Source organism: Lycorma delicatula, chromosome 11, assembly GCF_047948215.1.
Source record: "Lycorma delicatula isolate Av1 chromosome 11, ASM4794821v1, whole genome shotgun sequence".
Taxonomy (NCBI): domain Eukaryota; kingdom Metazoa; phylum Arthropoda; class Insecta; order Hemiptera; family Fulgoridae; genus Lycorma; species Lycorma delicatula.
This window is the reverse complement of record NC_134465.1, coordinates 36879803-36898381: the sequence shown is the minus strand read 5'-3', so window position 1 is coordinate 36898381 and position 18579 is coordinate 36879803. Positions and strand designations below refer to the sequence as shown.

Genomic DNA, 18579 nt, shown 5'->3' with positions numbered 1-18579 from the left:
CTACAAATATAAATGTATCATTAAAAAAATCTTTCTTATTTTCCTTGGGTCTTAATTTTAAAACATAATTACCAGGTACTTTTTCGTTTTACGCTCCCCCCTCCACCCTATTTTTCACTTACTTAAAATAGCATGTTTTATAATAACTGAACAAAACTGAGAAAACACACTAATATGCTGTTTTATACTGGTATTTTTAAACATATTAGTCAAGATTAGCGAGCGTAGGTTAATGTCGAGCGAAGCAATATTTGGAAAATGTACCAGACATACGTCAGGTACATTTTGTAATACCAATCAGGTATACGTATTTTGTACATATGTGTGTGTACTTGATCATTTATTAAAAACCCCAAAAAGGGTAGGTGGTCTAGGAATGACGATAGAAATAGAAGAGTCCTTATTTTCAAAAAGAAAGAACAATAGAGACAGAATTCTTCCAAATCGGTAGGTATTTGAAGGTATTTGCAGAGAAATATAATCTAACCAAACTTAATCTACGCTAGCTAACTTTGATTAATTAACAGTAATGTTTTGATTATTTAAATAATAAATTCAGTAATTATTGCGATTACTTATTATTTAAATAATCAAAGCATTACTGTAATAAGTCAAGGTTAGCGAACGTAGGTTATTTGGTTAAATTATAATTATAAGCCAATAAGGGGGCAGGCACTTTGAATCTTAATTTAGTCGTCAGTATCTAAATTATAGACTTCAGCGACTCTATACCGGCTACTAGAATAGTAATAATTTACACTAATTATTCTACAGTAGACGTAGAGTATTAATAATTGTTTTTGTTGTTTTCAAATTATGGCAGATTTTATTTTTTGTCCAAGTTGACAGATCAAAAAAAGTTACATAAAAAAAAAGTTTTTATTTCTATACCCTTCGCGTGCCACTCACCGTGACTCTGCATGCCACAAGTAGCACGCATGCCGCGGGTTGGCCACAAATGTTATAAGCAATAATTCTTGTATTTTTTATATTTAAAATATATTAATATGGACAATGTTTAAAATGACCGGTATAAAACAGCGTATTAGCGTGTTTTCTCTGATTTTTTATTGAGTTATAGGGTTATTACTGACTGTATTTCTGTGTTTTATTCATCAATTATAAAACATGGTATTAAGTCATTTTTATGGAAAAATGCGAAAAATTGGGGGCGTAAAATAAAAAGTACAATTACCATTTTGTACTGAATGAAAGGAGTAGACTTTTATTTAAAAAATATAACGTGTAATGCGAGTTGTAAATGTCGTACAAATTGTACTTACCCATCTGTACTTGACGAATACCTTTTCCATCCCGACTAGTTTCGGCAAAAGGGCTTTCTAAGAGAACAAAATCATCAAAATCACAGTATTCAGAAAATAAAAGTTTCTGGATTCTATCAGTGGACATAATATAAATGAGGGGTTCATGGAATGTGAAATTAATTAAAAATAAAAATTAATCATTTAACGCAATTGGCAATAAATTACAATATTTGAATAAAAAAAAAAAAAAAACATATTCAATAACCATATAATTTCACAAAAAAAAACCACTACAGTAACAGTTTGAAAGAGTATCACCTCATTTACTAACAATAAAAAAAATGATATATTTCTCAACTGTTGACAATAAATAAATTACATAAGTGATATAAAAGTATACAGCTGTTTTTGCTTTAGGTTAAAATACATACAGAGTGATCCAGGCGTAAAGGGAAATAATTTTGGAACTGATTTTACAGTTTAAAATAAGAAAAAATGTTCATACAAACATGTATCCGTAAACATTTTGTTATCAAATAAGAGTAGCGAAAGATTTCGCCCGGACTTCAGTTTTCCCGGTGAAATGAGGTCAATGAAATATTTAAGGCGTGATATAAGGGATAAACTTTATGATTTTTTATGTTTTTTTACCTGAAAAATCGATAAAACAAGTCCCACAGAACTATACCTCCCGTAATTTTTACGATATCAAACGTAAAACAAAAAATTCGGTGACGAATAAAACGTTTTTTTAGGTTTGAAGTACAGGAGATCCAAAAGTCGCGCACATAGAAATTATAGTAACTATAAATAGTAGTGCAGTTGAAATGTTCTATCGACTACCGCAAGATAGCACCATAGGTATTTTCTTTCTTTTTTTCCTGTTTAGCCTCCGGTAACTACCGTTTAGATAATTCTTCAGAGGATGATATGTATGAGTGTAAATGAAGTGTAGTCTTGTACATTCTCAATTCGACCATTCCTGAGATGTGTGGTTAATTGAAACCCAACCACCAAAGAACACCGGTATCCACGATCTAGTATTCAAATCCGTGTAAAAATAACTGGCTTTACTAGGACTTGAACGCTGGAACTCTCGACTTCCAAATCAGCTGATTTGGGAAGACGCTTTAACCACTAGACCAACCCGGTGGGTTAGCACCATCGGTATTAATGACAACAAATCAAGACGTAACTGTGATGTATGTTGATCACACGACGCTTGCACTAGTACTTTGTTTATTGCTTGGTAATCGTGTCGTTTTCTCAAGAGCAATGAATTTTCATTGTTGAACATTATTTTTCCAGTAGTTCTTATGCACGTGTTGTAGACGAAGTTCGTGGGAAATATCCAGATGTAACAATGCCTAATAATTCGATCATAACGAGATTAATCGCCCGTTTTAGAGAATGTGGATCACTTGCAGACAAAAAGAGAACCGGGAGACCGGCCGTTTTGACTGATGCTAAACCGGCTGAGTTTAAAATGTGATGTAGCGTCGCCTTCAAAAATTTTGAGGAGACTATCAGCACATTTTCAAATTTCATATGGAAGTGTTCACAGAGCGATGAAGTGGTTTCACTTTTGTGGATATCGTGTTCGCTGTGTTCAGGAATTGAAGGAGCGGCGTAAAAAATGGTGATCTCACTTTAGTGATTACGTGAACATTCAAAGCACTAGAATTTGGTCGACTGAAAATCCACATATGTTACCTGAAACTCCCTTACACTCTCAAAAAATGGGAGTGTGGTGAGCTGTATCACGTCGTCGAATAGTGGGCCCAATTTTTTTTTGAAATTATAGTGAACAGTATTATGTACAAGAGCAACTGTGTATTTATACATTTTATTGTGCTTCTTGAAGTTTATGAACGTGATGATTCCAGCAGGACAGTGCAACATGTTACACATCTAATGAAAAAATGCGTTTCTTGAGCGATTTTTCTGGCAAGCGTATCATCTCTAAAGGATTATGATCCCCACGTTCACCCGATTTGGTATTCTCAGATTTCTTACTGTGGGGTTACTTAAAGGAAAGGTCTATAAAAACAGGCCCCACACACACTGGAGGAACTTGTTGGAGATTAACAACATCAGTATACATGTGCTCCACAAAGTGGCCTCTAACAGGGTAAAAAGAGTTTGTACATCCATTACTGAACGGGGCAACCATTTTGAGCATATGTTGTGAAAATAAATAGATCTTTAAGTATTATTACTTAATGGTCTTCATGTTGGACGCATTACCCACACAACTGAAGACTAACGAAACTGCGATAGTTAATCTTGACCGCAGTACCGGTCATGCATGGAACACACTGGGTATGTTATAGAAAACGTGGACGGACGGTGGACTATTTCGATAGTTTCTGTAATCTGCGTCCACCTAACGAATTGATGCGTTATTTTCCACTGGATTCGATTATAAATTTCAATTATAACGCCAGACAGAGTATAAACACGGTTATCTGCGGTTATTTAGGTCTTGAATTTCTCAGTCGTGATTCGTCAGCCTACAGGTAAACATGTTCTGCATAAGTGGAAATACGTCGTTCTTTCACGCTACATTCTTTCCGCCATTGGATTTGTCTGATGGCGATTGGGAATTGGCGTTGATAAACTTAACCACATACAACTCGATTCCAAATGTCGAAGAGGGAATCAACAACACATTTACTGTTGTACCAAAGAAACCTCAAAAACCGATTAAGCTGACACTAGCGACCGGATCGTACGAAGTGGATGATATCGCCAAACGCTTGAGCGATGAACTCAAAGACAAAAGCAAAATAGATTTACTTATGCGTCCGAATAACAATACGTTAAAATGCGAACTTAAAGCAGTGCCGCGATCGATTTGACATCAACAGATAGTTTGGCACCGCTGTTGGGGTTCGAGAAAACTAATCTGACGGCGAATATATGGCACGATTCATCGAAGCCAGTCGCCATTACCAACGTGAACAACGTACGGGTCGAATACAACCTTAAACGAGGCTCCTATACGAACGGAACAGAGGGACACGTGTTGCATGAATTCACGCTAAGCGTACCGCCTGGATTCAAAATAATCGAATCGCCGAAGAATATAATCTATCTACCGGTGAATACGAAGAGCTTAGACGATATCGCTATAAAGTTTACCGATCAAGACGGAAAACCGATAAATTTTCGCGGTGAAACCGTTACGGTGAGATTGCATTTACAAAGGAAAACGACATAAAAAGGAATGCCAATAGATGGGGTTAATATACAATAATATAGTTTAATGTCCCTACTACAGTCAGCATCTGAAAATGGGTTTGCCAAAAATGCTTAGCTTCAGTTATCTCCCTTGTTGTGTCAGGGAAATAGATTCATTTGTTTGACTTTTCAATGATATGATCTATTACATAACTTACTATCTTTCTTACTGTGGAGAGAAGAACTTCAATGTCTTCAAGTATATCGGTCTGAAATCCTGAATCTCTGACAAAACATAGGAATAGATCCATAACTTTCTATGGTGAAAATACCCCTCCTCTTGATCATCACTTTCTTGCAAAAACTCACCTGTTAAGAAATTTTATTTTCATTCTCAAAATGGAATAACTTTTTGCACTTGTCTGTATAGTCTAGTCTCTGTATTTTGCATATGTTCCATTCACAAATTTGTTTACATATAGTCATGGTTCTAATGAAACGTAACATAAGCATGGAATCTTACAAGCTTAAAAAATGAAGTACTTATTTAGTTTTTCAGAATTATTTATCTAGATTCACACAAAATCTATGTAGCTATTCATGATTCTAAATTATTTCTTATAAATAAAACAAAGCAGCATTAGTACATGCTATTTTATTTACTCAAAATCTAGTACTTGAAAAAGGTTGATAATATGAAACTAATTCCATTAATTCAAATGCACTACATAAATAAACAAGTAAAGAATTATGTAAAAAAAAGATATTTTACTCCAAGTAAAAGTTTGAGATATGCGACTCATTGTGACCATTCTACCCACCCTCTTGAACAAATGTAGCCAAAATTAAATTACATGGATTCATATTCAGAAGACATTGTATAAAATTTCATAAAACTGTTAATTCTGTTTGAAGAAATGAAACCAAAACAATAAGTGACGCAATAAAATTAGGCTTATTATCCTTTATTATGAATGAAATTATCCTTTATGAAAAATTATCCTTTATTATGCAATTTATCCTTTATGAATGAAATTGCCTGAATGCATAATCAAACTGACATATTATTATGATGGATTCACTTAATTAGTACAAGAATATCATTTTGAGTCTAGAAATAAACAAAAAGTAGAAATTTTTTTGCTTCCCATTCCTTTATTGGTGTTTGAATAATACCAAACAACATAAGAAAGTATCATAGATACTTTAGGGGCAGGAACTATGTAAACAATTTATCTCTCCTTTGAGTGAAATTCTGAGATGCAGAACCCAACTTATTGGCTTATTGACTTATTGGCCCCTTGACCAATTGTCAGAAAAATTAAAAAGCATCAATGACCTCATCATTGTAATGCCAAATTTCAACCAAACTAGTCCTTCAAATCTAGCGATGTCAAGCAAACTTCAGGCTAACATTCATACTTTTTCAATGTTTTTTGATTAGAGAAGGTCTTAAAATATCAGATATCCAAAAATGCGGCATCAAAAATTTGACCTGTTAGGTAAATTTTCTCATATGTTGTGTACAGTATAATTATATGACCAGAGAAGTAAAAACTTTGATTGTTGATTTTAAATTTTAAGTTCTATAAGTGTATTCACAACATGCTTCATTCATTATAATTTTTATTATTACTTGAAAGGTTTTCCTATTTTTTGGACTTAATTTTTCCAAATTAAAATCATCATATTTATCCTTTCTTGTTAAGAAATTTGTTTTGAATAAATTCACCAAGTAATTTTAATTCAGTATCTCAATCAGCTGTTGATTTATAAATTAAAAAAAAAAAAAAAAAAAAAAAAAACACTCATATACACAAAAATTGGTATGAACATTTCTGTTTACTTTTATGTCTAGAATCAATTTCTGATAGATGAACATTTACATGAAGATAATGTATGTTATATCTGCAGAGAAAGTAAGAATAAGAAAGATATATTTATTAAAAAAATACATCTTTTAAAAAAGAGAGTTCCAATAATAAATAATATAATAAAACAGCAAAAAAATATTCAAAATGAAAATTTATTCAAAGCATAAAAAATACATATGTGCAATAAAAAAGGAAATTATCAATAAAATAACATTAAATAAATAGTTTTGATAATAATACAAAAAAGAAAACAAAAAAAACATAAAGTTAATATTATTTTACAATATATACAAAATTATCACCTTAAATAATATTTATTTAGTTTTATTTAATCGTTTCCTAATAATGTCGGCTAAATGTGAACAACCCTAGAAAAAAAAACAAACAAAAATAAAATTTTATAATTAAAATAAATTAAAAAAAAAAAACAAGTGAAATGAGACTAAATAACATTAAGCATAATAAAAGATTTATCCTGTAATTTCATGAAAAGGTCCTGGTTCAAATCCTGGTCAGTCATGGTATTTTCATACACTACAAAACTCATCTATCATAAAGTGATTGTAACTGGGGATAAGCCTGTTGTTGCTTAGAAATAAATATGATTTTGAAAATAATAATTATTCGTGGGCGGGGGGGGTACTCGAATAAATACGGTACAATGCGAGTTACAAGTGGGCTGTCATAATGTATTACAATTTAAAATCCTTAGATGGTTAAAATTTGTCAATTAAATTCGCAAGGGGTTTACATTGCACAGATTTAAGTTTGAGAGACCGTATTGCATAGGGGGGTTGGATGTTATCTTGTTGCAGCATCCTTTGTTGTATCCGGTGACCTGCCAAATTGTTCTCGTTGGAAAAGATTTGATTTTGGTTCTGATAGCATGTCTGCTGCACTGCGCAGAAACGAACTTCATAAAACAGTTCGCAAAAAAATCTTGTTTTTGTCCGTGTGGATGAACAGAACTTGCATCTATCTGTATGTTGCAAGTTCATTTTTTCAATATAGATGATGATTTTTCAATATAGATCCTGCTGATCGTCATCTTGAGGTCTGGTATAAAATCCAACGATTCTCAGGTGCAAGTCGATTCCCTGTTTGTGCGGATGTGAACGCTAAGTCACTTTCATAGCATGACGGCTTCACCGATGATGACGGTGAAATACTTGAGAGTTTTTTAGCAAAACATAATTTGCAGGTAGGTATGTAATGTACCTGGTTAGTTGCCCACCTAAGCAGTTATGATGACGGGCTTCGGTTTTTGTTTTGATGGAACGAATTCATGGGCAGCCATGAATTGGGGATTATACTGTGCAGGGCAGTGTGTTGGTCAGTTATTGTGAGTGCTGGAGTTTGATTCAGTTCAGCTGCTGAGGTTGCTCAAAGCAGGTCGCATTGTGGCTTATGCTGATGATGGTCTCCTGCTGTTCGAGTTAGTCTCATGGACGGAGGTTGAATTCCAAGCCACTAGAGCATGCAGGATACTCGAGCTAAAGGGTCATCAACATATGACTTCGTTTACCTTGGAGAAGAGCACGACGATGCTCCTCAAAGACAGTTTGGCTGTGAGGCGGCTAGTCGGCGTATTGTTGTTTCAAACACGAAACATATTCTAAGTCCTCACAGAGACAATTATAAGAGGGATCCCTTTTTCTAATTTTTCAGTTCATATTCGTCCCAGACCAAAACCACCCCGGATCTCCACCGATCCGGGCCTCCGCTATCTCCTGACCTTAAATCCAAAAAAACCCAAAAATTACCCCCTCCCCAAAAAAACGACGCCATGTAAAATCCTTCCGATCCTTGGCGTTTCAGGCCATTTCTGACTTAACCGACCACTGCCACAAAATACGCCACAAAAAAAAGTGAACTCCTACAAATGGAAATATTTGGCCTGGCGAAGATTTGTTTTGTGGTGGGGGTAATTTTTGGGTTTTTGGGGATTTTTGGTCAAGAGATAGCGGGCCCCTGATCGGTGGAGATCCGGTGCGGTTTTTCTGTTGGACGAACAGGAAGTCGGAAAAATTAGAAAAACTGATCTCCATAATAATTGTCTACGTGAGGACTTAGAATATGTTTCGTGTTCGAGACATCGATACGCCGACTCGTTGCATGACCGTCAAGTTTACGTATTTTTTTTATCATATCTGCTGCCCTTTAAAATACCTAGATTTTCTTTTTTAGAATTTCGGTCCGGATAATCGAGGTGCGGGGCTTATTCGAGGGCGGGGGTACTTGAATAATTACGGTACTTATTTAACCTTATGATCAATTTTACATATATAATTACACAAATAATATTGTATAAACAATTATAAAGTAAAGAACATTGAGGTAAAAATTAAACAAATGTAATACACTATACATACTTCATCCATTTGTTCTGGTGTTGGTAATGAATAAGATAACCGAATGTATGAACAGAGTTCATCTTGCATAAAAAATGGATGACCTGGTACAACTAGTACACATTTTTCTGTACATTCTTCCATTGCTAATTTATATGTATCATCAATACCATTAATACGCAGCCATAGAAACATTCCACCAGTCGGTACATTCCATTCAGCAAGACCTAGAAAAAATAAATGTTTGCAACATTATTAAATCAAAAAAAAATTACATATATATAATGAATATTAATAAAAAAAAGAAGAAAACACAAGAACTATCCAATTGTAAGATGTCGTTTGGTCTTTGAACCATCTTCAATAAAATAAAATAAATAATTGATTTTTTTTTGCATCTAATCATTGACTGAATGTAGTCAATTTTACATTATCAAACTTAGGTATGATATTAAAATAGTTCTATCTAACGCAGCAGTTTGAAATTTCTTTAATTGTACTAGCTTAAATTGTTCTGTTAATAAAATATTGATTGTTCATTATTTGATATTTGAAATTAAATTTGTAAATATAATAAATTTCTAATTTTTGTAATCTATTATTTTTTTTATAGCTGTAATTGTTAAGAATTTCTAAATTTATTTTCTATACTTGTTATACTGAGCTTTTTAAAAATTAGATGAAATGGGTTTTCTAGTAACTTACCCGAGAGCACCTTCAATTCTGGCAAATTGGAGTGATGTTGCTAAGTGATATTTACCACCGACATCATATAATATAAATGCATGCTAGAGTATACTGTCAGCCTCTCCTTTTCCATTTCCAACACCTAACCTGCAGGAGGTGGCCCTGCTAAGCCAAATAATCAATTGGAATGGAAGGTAACAATCCCAGTTGGATACTGGTTTGGTAAATAGATCTTTAGGGATTGGGGATACTATCCTTAGTTTAGAATTCTGCTTGAATAGGTCAGAACATCAAACTATCTCAAGCAGAAGGGGAAAGAACAAATTCATCCAAATTCAGAGTGTTCTTGAGTGTCAGTACAGAGATCAGAAGTAGGCAGTCTCTCCATTGTAATAAGGTACTGTGAGTCAATCCTCCACATACCTGAGTTTTAAAAAATTATGGAACTTGCTAATTTGCTTAGGAGCAGAATAGAAAAATTAGCATCAAAACAGAAAAAAAAGTTGGGCTAAGATTTTGAAATAACAACAAAAAATTGCTATAATAACTTTGAGAATAGAGCTTTTAGAAAATATTTGCTGGAATACCAAATGGGGGAAGAAGAAAAGGCAGATTAAGAGGAAGGTGATTGGAGGATGGGTGTAAAAGTTGCTGAGATTCAGGATGTTTAGAAGAACGAAGCATAAGAGACCAGGATTATCCATGGACCGTATCATCAATCAGCAGGTAAGTAAGATGTTCTTAAGTATTAAACAACTTTGAGGTTAAATCCAATCCATGGTTAAAGTCATCCTGGGAAAATGTAAAATGTGAAATTACATAGCTGCATTAACATGCTAATTTTTTCTACAGACACTTTTTTCTCCTGGATTTTGCCTGTAGACTAGTTTATCAAATAAGGATGATTATATTAAAAAATTAAAGCAACAGTATTCTATTTGAAACATTAAGTAATTAAATAAAAAATAAATTATTAAAAAAGTACTATTGTTGGAAAATGTATTTTCTAATTTTCCTCGTACAAATGGTTAATAACATGGGTTTTTAAAACATCAGAGTTTTATTTTACAAATATCCTGTTTTTGAAAATTATATAATTACAGATTTAATGTGAGGATGATATTCAAGTTTTTCATCATCCAACATATCAAGGTGAAAATTAGAAAAAAGTTAACAATGAAATGTACCCAATTTTTTCTTTCCGTAAAAAATAATGGTATGTGAGTTTGTTTGATGTATGTGCACACATCTTTATTTTAGCTGCTATTGGCGCAGAGCGAACCAATGGTGGTGTGCACTGGGCGGCTGTACAAGGTGACTCTCTCTTGCCAGAAGCAGTCCATTGTCAATTAATTTACAGATTATTTCATTTAATTTCCAAGCATAAATTATTTTTTTACATTTGTATTTTTATTTACTTATTATTATCTATTAATTTTATTTTATTTTATTAATATAAGAATGGGATTATTGATTAATATTCAGAAGTAAAAAAAGGATTCTTTATTTTGTGGGAGAGCGTCGTTTGCACGCATCCGGCCGGCGCATCACATGGCTCACTCTGCGCCAATAGCAGCAACCGGACTAGAAACTAACACAACCTCATATGAACACACACAAGATTAAACAACGAGGATGAAGCCCTTAAGCCAACTTCCTATTATCAATGTGGCTAGCGTTAAACATTATATTTCTATTAAAAACCTGAAAAATTAAATCCTATATCTATTCACTCCTTAAACCTAGTTTATAAAAAATGCCAAAATGTTCAGAAAAATATTCTCTACACACTAATATTTCTTTTCTTAAAATATTTCTGCAAAATACTTAATATTCTCACGTGCCAGGTGGCTGAGCACAGTGCACAAATGATTCAATCATTCGAACGATTTATACTTCTTGATATGAATGATTTATCTAAAATTATATTTGTGTTTTGGGGATAACAAAGGAAAACACTGGGATTAGAGCTGTGTTAAAAAATCATAACTCAAGAAACAGCTAAAAATGTTCAAGGTTTTGAATCTTTCATTGTAAAAGTTTTTGTTGTTAGTACACTAAATTCATTACATATAAACATTATTTAATTGTAATTGGCAAAATCATTTAACAAAGTCATGTGTAATGAACATAAACCATGTAATATTTTTGTGGCGCCTTTTTTCTAGTTTTAAATAATATAAAGGATTTTTTATTGACATAAAAATGTTTTTAACCATGCCTGGTTAGCTTTTTTCACTAAAAGGTATCACCATTCTTCAATAAAATAATAACAAATTTAAAAAACAAAAATCACTAGCAACAATTTGCACTGAAAACATGATAATTCAGTTGAAAAAACTTATATTCATCTAAAATGTTTCAATTTAAAAAAAATTATTTTTAAGTAAATATAATTATACCTTTAAGATGTTTATCACATGCTGCCATCATATGATCTCGTTTCATTCTATAAAATTCTTGAACTTCCCTAAAATTATTTAATAATCTTTCTAAACCCCATTGATCAATCAATTTATTAAGCAAAACCTGAATAAAAAATATAAGGCAAAAAATCAATTACAAATTAAAATGTATGAAGTATAAACAGTAAGTATTATAGAATATTTCAAAAGAAATGACATTCAAAGGAAATAAGCTATGTAAGTAGGAACAACTGTTTTTAACTTATTTTTTAAAATTAATTTACTAGAATATTTTTATTTTGATGTTATTTTAAAGCAAGTACATAAAGTGGACACCAGTGGTACCCATACAAGTTAAAGCTTGTTCAGCTTCTGAAATATGCATTGTAACATAAGAAGATTGTTGGATTAACCTTTTCAGGAATACACCTTTTCAAATCTTCTAGTCTATGCAGGTATAATCTTTAAGGTTAACCTTTAATGGTTAAAAGGTATGCAAGTACCTTTAAGTAGTGAAATCTTTTCTTCAAGAAAGACCACAGAAAGAATCCAGAAATGAAGAAAAGATTATCTGAGTAAATTCACAGATATTTGTGTAACATGTGGGTTCAGTTCTTACTGAAATGTAACAACACTGATCTGACTCACCCAGCCAGCAAACAAAAGTAAATGTCTTTATAACATTAAGCAGTAATTGTGTCTTAAAAAAAACTGGATTAATGAGATGGTTTCTTGTCAATGTATATTACAAATTTTTTACGGCATTAATGGTGTGCTTGTGTGGATTACTAGTTGACCATACTTTGTAATCTTGTGCATTTTATGAATCCACTTATATGGGACTACAGAGAAAAAATGTTAAATACAGTTGGAATAACATGGCTAAAATTAAGGAGTCGTACATATTAAGGAGTATAATTTATCATAATTGAGGTTTAAATTTTAGTACCGTAGAAATCATAAACAGACTGCCTATTTTGTACACAATTTTGAATGTAAAAATGCAAGATATATGCTACAATAATCATTTGTTTAATATAAGAGAAGAAATTATATGTCTGAATGTGACAAGATATTATGTGTTATAATTTGAGTTTATGAATATTAGCTAATAGATTTTTAGATGGTGTAGATTTATAAGGAAATTTCTTCTAAAATACTTTTTACACTTTATAATAGAATTTCGTAGTGTAATAATGTTTAATAAGATGGGAAACTCTCTGTTCACTGGAAAATAACATATTACAACTTTTAAGAAATGATTGTACAGACTTGTTCACAATGATTACTGATTTATTAACTGACAACTACAATAAAAAATATATTTAAGAGGGATTCGATGACACCAGCCATGTCAACAGTATTCATTATTATTTTTTTGCAATAAGATTTTTAATTTTAAGTGAAATTCTTTTATAAAACCTAAAACTTGAATAAAAATGATTACAATTACATTCAGTTCTGAATAAGATTAAATCTAAGAAGAGGAAATTACTATGTAGTGAAAGTCTGAATTAGAGTTAAGGAAGAGGTTATCCAAATGCTAGGAATATCTTATTATATGTAAATGAAGCATGGACAACGAGGAAGAAGATGGGAAGATGGGACTAGATTGAGGGTTTTGAAATGTGGATATGAGAAAATAAGATGGATAGATATATGAAAAGTATACAAAAGAAAAAGAAACTGGTTAGAGGCAGTGGAATCTTGACTACTGCATTTTAAGGTTCAGTAGAAGGAGAAAGTAAGTAAGGAAGAAGAATAATAATGAGGTTAATAGATGAGGAGAGGACTGGAAATTACAATGGGATGAAAGAGAAGGCTTAGACATAAATGGATGGATACTTTGACAGTGTAAGAGACCTACTGCCAGGCAGAATACCAGATGATGAGAAAAAATGACATTTTTAAATCTAAAAAAATTGTTTTTCTATAAAACCATAGCTGCTTATAGCAATGAGGAATACTATAAAATAAGACATATTTTGGTATAAGATGAAATTATTGGATAACACCATTTAATCAAAATGTTTTGACAAACTATTGTAAGAGACTATTTACTGTAATAATAAGAATGTAATTTTTTAAAAGTTTCTTTATTAATTGTTTACTGGTAATCTATAATCATACATAAGTTTCAAGACAGCCTGTATTATAACAATAATTTTATAAATAGCCAGAAAATTAAACAAGTAAAAAGGTTTATTAATCAAATATGTTTTTTTTTTTTTGTTACGTGCCATTGCTTTGATAGTTGTTGGTAACCTAACGTGAGTCACAAATCATTTAAAAGAACAGCAGAGAAACTTAAAAAACCTGACAACACAGTTGTAGGACTTTCCCGTCATGCTGCTAAAGCCATTCTGGGAAAGTCCTACAACTATGGGTTGTTTCTGATGCATGGCTTACACATACATTCACATACATCTTAATTTAACATATTTATAATTTTATTTAAATATAATATTTTTTCATTTATTTAATTCAATAATTCTAACTAAAGCATGTGTGCATATAGTATTTAATTCATGTGGGTGTGGCAGTACTAGTGGCAATAGTCAGCACTAACTAAACTAATGCAACTTCACAACTTAAATAGAACAAATTTTTTCGCTTGTAGAGTCGACAGACTGGTGTAGCCGCGAGGCTTAATGCACTAGGTACCAAGTCAATCACGTGATCGAGTTTGAGACCCACCCAGACTGAGCTGCTTTTTTACACTTTAAATATTCATTTATTTAATTCTACTGCTTACCTGTGATGTTACAACGTAGCAGACTAAACAGCATTTTTTGGGGTGGGAGTGTGATTTTGTAAATTTTTTTTTGCAAAGATTATGTTATTTTATAATTTTTAACAAATCTATCTAAGAAAAATATGACCTTAATTAGGTGAAATCTCAAGATACTGAGGGTGAGGCTGTAGAGGCTCACCCCTTTGACCTTCAAGTTGAAAATTTAATGGCATTAATGCCCCATATACATAAGTAATCTGACCAAATTTGGTTAAAATTGGTCTAGTAGTTAAGGAGATATAAGATGATTTAGATTCCCATACCAAACACACACATGCACACACAAAGATTAACATTGGAAAATTTCCTTCCAGTTCTTTGGGTTCCTTAGATGACAAAATGTCAAGATGCAGTGAAAACCGCATATGTCCAAATGGGACCAATACAATACTTTACCTTCTAGTGTTATAACTCTTCTAGCACTACATAAACAGGAAAGTAAAAATAACTCAGACAAAAAGGCTGAGCCTACTTGACAGAGCTAAATATATTGTTACAAATCAGAATGCCAAAACTCACCAAAATACAGGTGATATTCAGCTCTACAAATGATACCTTCATTTTGTTCATCACAGGAAGTGGTTATGTAAACACCACTGCTTTCAGAGAAAGAAAGCAACTTTCTACTGTCATTTGTACAATAAATGATTTAGAAACATCACATTCATCAAAAAGACTGAGGTATTTGTGTAAAATGATAAATTAATATACAGATTAATTTATTGTTTCTGTATTTTCATTAATCTATCTCTTTCTATTTAATATATATATATATAATACCTAAAATCAGCAAACAAACAATAAAATGAGACATAGGAAAACAATGTAATCAAAAATATAAAAAACTATATTACCTGTGATATTGCTGATGTATGCAGTGTTGACACTTGTACATGTAACTCCATTTTTCTAAGCAATTCATTAGGACCAGTTACAAAACCTAGTCTTAATCCAGAGCTCATAGTTTTAGAGAAAGAGTCAAATCTTAGAACACGACCTTCTGTATCCATTGAAAGAAAAGATTCTGGATTTTCCTATATGAAAAACAATTAAATAACAATTCACTAAAAAATTTACTAATAACTGACAAAGATTATATGATTCATTAATGAAGTAAAGATTGTGCACAAATCAAAAAGTTCATATACTGATCATATAAAATGCAAAAATGACTTGGCCAATCTGATAACTCTTCTGCTCATGTATTTAAATAAATTTAAAAAGTGTTATAGGTGTGAATTTATCCAGGTAATTTCATTATTGGGTGAGCAGTAAAACTACAACATTGAGCATGTGTTATTTTTCATATTTACTATTTTTTATTATTTATTTTACTATTTTATTATTTATTTTTTTATTATACTTTTTGTAGTGATACTTTTTAATTTCTAAACTGTACTGAATGTGGTGTGGTGAAAATCAAACTGTTAAACACATCACAGAAGTTTGCCCTACGACAGCTTATGAAGGGACTCCTGAAGATTTCCTGATGGCGACTCCAGAATCAGTAGCTTATATTAATTTGTTAGATGTTTATTTGTAATTTTTTACTGTAATGGGTGTCGTGCCTAGACTGCTGAAGTACTTGTCGTACCACGTTCCATAAAATCAACTAGAACTCCTTTGGCATACCAAAAAACTGTAGCTATAACCTTTCTCACTGACAATGATTGATGGGCTTTCTTTGGCTTGCATCGAGAACTGGTATGACCCCAGACCATCGACTTGTTTTGTTTCAGTGTTCATATAGGCCACCCAAGTTTCTTCCCTAGTCACAATTCTCTTCAAAAAATCTTTCTCCTTCTGCATCGTAGCATGAAACACTAAGGCAGAGCCCATTTGTATGGTTTAATGGATCTCTAGGAGCATTTTTGGTACCCATCGAGCACAGAACTTTCAGTAGCCTAATTTATCGGTGACAATCTTATACAAAACTGTATGAGAAATTTGCAGGAATTGTTCGGAAAGTTAAGAGATATTGAATCTTCAATTTTCATGCATTTTTTTCTTCAATTTCTAAGGTTTTATATCTCCGATACAATTAAAATAGTTGCAATAAATTATAGAACATGTTCCTGACTGCAAAGAGTAAAATTTTTTTTTTTAAATTGATTTTGAAGATAAATAAGATCTTAATCTAATTTTGATAAATGTTCTTGTGAAGAAGTAACCTTAAAATTATCTGGAATGTAATGGAATGCAAAGTTGGCGGGAGTTTATTACTCCCTACTTTATCGCAGAACCTGGACAGAGTCCCTTGCTGCTGGATCATTCTAATCGGGCTTGTTTTTTTTTAAAAGGGTTAATTTTAAATAGCGGGTCTAATTTTTAAGTTTTGTTTATTTTTTTTAGTGATTTTAAGATGGATTTAGTTGCATTCCAATCCGTTGTTGAACCAGCGTTATCGAACCCATTTTATGGGCCGACCGTGGAAGGCTAGGCTTATGAAGCCTGTCCTCCCGATACAATTCCCCTTCAGACCGTCTACTGAAGTCCTTTCGGTGCTAACGCTTAATAGGCTAGCAGGAATACGCCACAACGGGGCACTAACTATAAGGAGGGAGCAATGCGACCCTTACTCCGGAGGAGTCCGAACTGCTGGTTTGTTTTACTCTACTTGTAAGTTTTAAAGGAGAGGTTGTGTAGAAGCTCTTCATCCGCTTCTGCTATGGCTGCCCTTCAGGTCGCATCTCTGCTGGGCTCTGTTCCGGACTCCAGTCCGCGATGTTGGGACGAGTAGTGGGTCTTCCTTCTTCTTCACCTTCTTCTTCTCCCTCTTCTTCTTTAATTTCTGACCAAATGACCTTTAATTTCTTCACCTCTTCATTCTTCTTTGGCCTGCACTTTCCAAGAATTGGCAGTAACCGAAGTTACATACCGTTAACCTTGAAATTCCCGAGGTCCCGAAGGGCTGAACGGGGGAAAGTGCAGGTTTCTTTGTTCTTCAGTGCTGTCAGTGTCTGCTGGGCAGGTGGCTGCTGGGCGGGTGACTGCTGGGCAGGTGGCTGCTGGGCTTGTGACTGCTGGGCTGATGGCTGCTGGGCTCGTTCCCTCTTTCTTCTTTCTTGAAAGGAAAGGAAGGTAATAGGGAACTTACAAAATGGTGATACCTATTCGCGATCGCGGTTTAAAATTATCTGTTGTACCCTAACATCTGTTGTAACCTTAAAATTACGCAATTGTATTATTTAATAGTATCTAGAAAATTACCAATTCTTTCTTGAAACAAAAAAAAACAAGCTTGTTTAACAGTTTGTGATTTAATATCTTTGGTGAATCATGATCAAAATTGATTGTAGTTTCAAGATCAGCTCCATTTCATCCTAGTCTTCAGTGTAAATTAACAGTTCAGTTTCTGTTATTATATTATCATAAGAAAATGCTGGCTTTCATTCCAAGATTACAAACGAATTTGACTATTTTAAAAATCTATAATTCCAACACGATGGTGTTTACCACATCCTGTAAAGTGTGACTACAAGTCTATAAATTATAAAATAATAGGACGATAAAGGATCTTATGCTTACAGAAATTCTTTCTTGGGGTGAAAAGTAAAGCATATACTATGAAACCAAAAAATTTATGAGAGCTAGAAGAAGCAATTCCGCTAGATTTTTGAAAAATTCTGATTCTACATATGAAACAGTTTACTTTAGTGTTTCACTTTACCAACAGCAATATATCAATAAGAAGAAGGCAGCTTGAGCAAAACTATTAATTTGAGTAATGTTATATTCTAATTAAACAGATTCATATATTTAAGCCAAATTATATATCTACTGAAAAATAAACTTCGGCAAATATCAAAACAAGGCATTACTTTAACTTCCTCTGAATTGAACTTCTGGGCACATTTTATTATTATACTTACAGTGCAATTTTTCTCTAACCATATTATTAGTATCCAGTAAAATTTCCCTTAGAGGTAATTTTAAAAATACTTCACAGAATAAAGTTATTATTTGAAAATTATAGTTATTGTTTTGTTGTTAAAAAATCTATTCTATTAGACACCTTTC

At 32.6% G+C, this 18579-nt stretch overlaps 2 protein-coding genes across 5 annotated transcripts in view; both read right to left on the bottom strand.

The window, feature by feature from the left end:
- Positions 1-1410, bottom strand: part of LOC142332505 (uncharacterized) — a 53269-nt gene extending 51859 nt beyond the window's left edge. The window contains exon 1 of the mRNA XM_075378953.1: positions 1284-1410. Within this exon, the coding sequence (XP_075235068.1) occupies positions 1284-1410 (127 nt within the window). The remainder of the gene's footprint in view (positions 1-1283) is intronic.
- Positions 1411-6456: 5046 nt separating this feature from the next.
- LOC142332282 (kynurenine/alpha-aminoadipate aminotransferase, mitochondrial) overlaps positions 6457-18579 on the bottom strand; it is a 53133-nt gene continuing 41010 nt past the window's right edge. For all 4 annotated transcript variants that reach the window (XM_075378617.1, XM_075378618.1, XM_075378619.1 and 1 more), the window contains exons 7-10: positions 15414-15593; positions 11763-11889; positions 8695-8900; positions 6457-6690 (exon numbers count right to left, since the gene is read on the bottom strand). In XM_075378617.1, coding sequence (XP_075234732.1) covers positions 6637-6690; positions 8695-8900; positions 11763-11889; positions 15414-15593 — 567 coding nt within the window. In that variant the 3' untranslated portion in view covers positions 6457-6636. The remainder of the gene's footprint in view (positions 6691-8694; positions 8901-11762; positions 11890-15413; positions 15594-18579) is intronic.